This window comes from Bidens hawaiensis, unplaced genomic scaffold, assembly GCF_021521415.1.
Source record: "Bidens hawaiensis isolate Kalapana, Puna unplaced genomic scaffold, B.hawaiensis_p1.1 tig00036759_1, whole genome shotgun sequence".
NCBI lineage: Eukaryota > Viridiplantae > Streptophyta > Magnoliopsida > Asterales > Asteraceae > Bidens > Bidens hawaiensis.
Window position 1 is genome coordinate 91,048 of NW_027496417.1, and position 4,359 is coordinate 95,406.

A 4,359-nucleotide genomic window follows, 5' to 3' on the forward strand; every position below is an offset into this window, starting at 1 on the left:
TAACGCGTTCCTGGCTCGTACTTTGCAAAATATGATCTCGTCCCAACCCAAATATTTTCAAGCTAAGCTGCTCAAGACTTGGCCCATACAAATTAAACTAAATTGTTGGGCCTAGTGCCTAAATTCGTGACCCAAAGAAAATATAATTTGTTTTTCTTTCTTTTTTTTTTTCTATGTCACAAAATAAACCAAATCGGCCTCCTGCCCAATTACTTCAATACGTGATCCCAAAGAAAAAAAATAAACAATTTTAGGTCTCCAACAAAGTAGGAAACTACTTACTGTACAAGGTCATCTTCTGCAACGGTGCATACGATGGTGATGACAAAGTTAATTGCTTTCAAACAGAACCAAACAACTACAACGAGCGCGCGACAACGGCTGCTGTGGCGGCGAGAGTCAGACGATAGTGGCGAAACAACGGCAGCGGAACCCTAGCGCAGTAGGGTGGCGGCAGCGGAAGGTTTGGCGGCGACTCGGCTGGTTCCCGTGTTCTTCGTGTGATTCGAACCTAAGCTCTAGATACCACTTGTTGGGATTAAACGCACACACGAAACTGAACACACACACGAAAGCAGTAAACGAACACGAGGATTTAACGTGGTTCGGTCTAAACTGACCTACGTCCACGGGTGGCAACTAGGTATTTCTTTATTGAGTGACCAAATATTACAAGTACATAATGTTGTTTATATAGAGACTGAACTAGGGTTAGTAAATTATTATGCAAGAAATCTAAACCGGGCCGGGCTTGGGCCCGACCGCCCACACCCGTCTCCTCTTTTGACTTCATATAATAAACCGGGCCAACAAGGCTTACGAACCCAACAACCCCTACACGGGTAGAGATGACAGATGCGACGCCAACAAGGTATTATGTATTATTGATCAACTATTTATAGTTGTACAATGAGGGTAATTGCAACAGAAACCTAATCAAATCATATATTCTAATTATAGTTATTATATAACAATAAACCTTAACTCATATATTCTTGTCATGCATATGCTTTTATAGAAAAATGCAAAGGTTGCCACGATTGATGGTTATGAAGATGTCCCGGTGAACGATGAAGCCTCACTCAAAAAGGCGGCTACAAACCAACCTATAGCCGTAGCCATTGAAGCCGGTGGCAGGGAATTCCAGTTTTACACGTCAGGTATCTTCACTGGCTCGTGTGGAACCGCTCTAGACCATGGTGTGCTAGTAGTTGGGTACGGGACAGAAAACGGAAAAGACTATTGGATTGTAAAGAACTCGTGGGGTGCGGCATGGGGAGAGTCTGGTTACTTAAGGATGGAAAGAAACATTAAAGAGAGCACAGGGAAGTGTGGTATTGCAATGGAGGCTTCATACGTGATTAAGACGGGTGCTAACCCCCCGAACCCGGGTCCCACTCCACCGTCTCCACCTGCACCTGAAGTGGTGTGTGATGAGTATAGTACTTGCCCTTAAAAGTACAACTTGCTGTTGTATCTATGAATATTATGGCTACTGTTTTGTGTGAGGTTGTTGTCCGTTAGAGGGCGCGTCTTGCTGTGATGATCATTATAGTTGTTGCCCACATGATTATCCTATTTGCGATGTTCGACGTGGTACCTGCTCAAAGGTAAGTTCATGAATTAATGAATGTTGATTTTTTTTTCTTTAAGTTTTAAGGTTTTTTGACTTGATTAATGTTGATGGATTTTTAACAGAGTAAGAACAGCCCGTTGGAGATTAATGCGCTCATGAGGATTCTTGCAACACCAACGAAGTTGAAGAGGAACAGCGTTTGAGTTGGTGATTTACACGAAATCTGATGGATGCTTTTGTTGATCAGATTTTATATTTGTAAATATTGTTGAATGATTTCATGTATCATCATTTGGATTCCTGGTATTTGAACAATTTGCAATTCTGGTTGCAATCATAATTCGAATCTTGTTGTTGGAGCTTTAAATTACATTACATGTAATCTCGTTTGAAATTTGGTTCTAGTTACATACATGTAATTCGCACACTTCAAATCGTGTAACCTAAACATAATTCGTTTAGCACATATCTAAACGTGTCAAATGTGTAATTATCAAGTTTCAAACACTCGGGAGGGTTGTAAAAAATGAGCTATATATGCTAGTTGGTCGAGTTGTTTACTTGTTAATTATGTCAATCTGAATATGACCTGGTTATATAAGTAGGCCATTGAGAAAACAACCTATTTATTAAACGGAATGGATAAATGGACATGAAAATGGAGTTGTAAAGATGTCAATGTTGTTTGTGTCGGAGATGATATTTGTGTTATTTTGGGTCCTACAAATTGATAGTTTAACGTTTGGGTCCTTATAAATAGATTCTCATTTGGATGATTGGATAATGGATGTAATGCAGCCACTTCCTTTCCTTTTGAGTGGTTGTAAATAGATTTGCGCTTATCGGGTCATAAACTGGGCTTTCAATTTGTGCTTCTAGGCTCAAATTTATTCGGGATAAAAGTTGTGATTGTGACTAGGGCTGTTCAAAAAGCTCGCGGTTCGAACGCTCGAAACTCGCTTGAAAAAAGCTCGGAAAAAGCTCGCTCGAAATCAGCTCGAGCCGAGCTCGACTCGATTTTTAAACGAGCCGAGCCTGAGCTAGCCCCAGCTCGACTCGAGCTCGCTTGATAGGCTCAAACTATTTTATTTAATTATATATATATATATATATATATATATATATATATATATATATTCATTTAATTATCTAGCCCAATTAACATATGGACTTCTTTATTAGCCCAATTCAATTAAACAAAAGACCCGCACCCATCACAATCCAATTCACAACACCAGTACACCATCGTTCATGTTTGCTGATGCTAGACTGTCGCTATCTAGTCAAAAACAATTAATTCAGTGTCCTAATCACCTAAGCAAGTTAGGGTAAGTAGGGTGTCGAACACAAGGAGTATGTGGTCAGTGTGAAGTGAAATCAATTCCTGACATTATGAAATAGTTCAATTAATAAAGTGTTGATCACACTAGCAAACGGTTTGGTTTTATAATAAACGAACAATTAAACAAGTATTCAATCAATTAACAAAGCAAATCACACCCGGGAATCCAAGTAAGCAATCAAACAGCAATCTCATGCAACTTAACAGATAAACTATCCTGTGTCAACTATAGACTGACTAACCGGTTAACCCTTAGGCATCCACGCTCGCTAACACACGGCACTGGTTATCAAACGGTCTCTGCCAGTGTGACTCAACTAAGGGCAAACGTATGCTTCCTCACAATTAACAAGTCAAAACAATCCTATAAGCAATTTAATATCAACTGGCACACTAATCGTTATGATCGAAATAAACCTAAACTGACGTTGTGCACAATTATACTAGACATCAATACTCATAGATTAACATCAAGATAATTACAATCAATCGTTCTAGTACATGAGAAATCACTGAAAGATTACAAACAATACATCCCGGGTATGACTCGAAGGATCTAGCTACGTCTCGGCATCTCTCGGGCTTCGGTTATGATTGATAAGATCATGTATGGTGCCTTGAGATGATTGGAAGTGATGGTTCTCCTCTCTTCTGCTCTGAAAATCGCCTGGAAAGTGAATAATGGTGTCTAGGGTCGTCAAAACGAATATAAACTCAAAACCCAAACTTTCACGATTCTGGGGACCATCGCGTAGCGCGATGGTCTCCTCCCCTACGCGATGGACCAAAAGTCAACGCAGTGTAAATTACTGGGCATCGCGTAGCGCGATGCCCCACCTTTAACACCCATCGCGCTACGCGATGGGTCACTTCACTCAGGAGGTCCATATTAATGTCTCGATTCTCGTGCTGGACATTCCGGGTCTTCATTCCGTGCTCGTACAGGTCCAAATTAAGCGCGTTAAGTACCTGTGACCTGAAACACAATAAACACGTATGAAGTACCAAAGTTCCTAAACTAAACGATTAAAACGATTATGTTAACACGTTTATATATGTACAATTAAACCGAACATCACATCCCCACACTTATCTTTTGCTTGCCCTCAAGCAAAACTCTAAAGTAGACATTAACCGCCATCATAGGTCAACCAATTATCACCATTAATACTAGTAAGGTTTAAGGTCATACCCAGTTTTCCAGATTGACACTTTCTAGATTGACAACCCACAAATAAAGTTAATGCTACAATAAAACCCTAGAATTGCCCAGACAAGTGTACTTTGTTTCCGGTTAGCGCATATATGTTCACACCCCTCAAACTATCAACACTCCTCTCGGTTTAATATCTGGACTAGCAAAAGATGTGCTAGTATATGTCTCTGCCCTCAAAATACCTAATATGAGTTATAACTTAATACGCTTGCATGACAGTCTTAT

General features: G+C 40.0%; 1 protein-coding gene across 1 annotated transcript; it reads left to right on the plus strand.

Annotated features, from left to right (window-relative positions):
- Positions 1 to 315: 315 nt before the first annotated feature.
- LOC143588759 (oryzain alpha chain-like) lies at positions 316 to 1,943 on the plus strand. Its single transcript, XM_077069684.1, has 4 exons — positions 316 to 423; positions 815 to 871; positions 1,019 to 1,610; positions 1,699 to 1,943. The coding sequence occupies exons 1-3, from the start codon at positions 316 to 318 to the stop codon at positions 1,454 to 1,456; spliced, it is 603 nt and encodes a 200-aa protein (XP_076925799.1). The 3' UTR covers positions 1,457 to 1,610; positions 1,699 to 1,943.
- Positions 1,944 to 4,359: the final 2,416 nt, after the last annotated feature.

Bases quoted from the DNA above. Each gene is read 5' to 3' on its own strand.
- LOC143588759 (XM_077069684.1), top strand. From the start codon at position 316: ATGGTGATGACAAAGTTAATTGCTTTCAAACAGAACCAAACAACTACA. The intron at 424-814 runs GCAGCGGAACCC...CGGGCCAACAAG, and splicing joins ACGATAGTGGCGAAACAACG to GCTTACGAACCCAACAACCC. The intron at 872-1,018 runs GTATTATGTATT...ATGCTTTTATAG, and splicing joins ACAGATGCGACGCCAACAAG to AAAAATGCAAAGGTTGCCAC.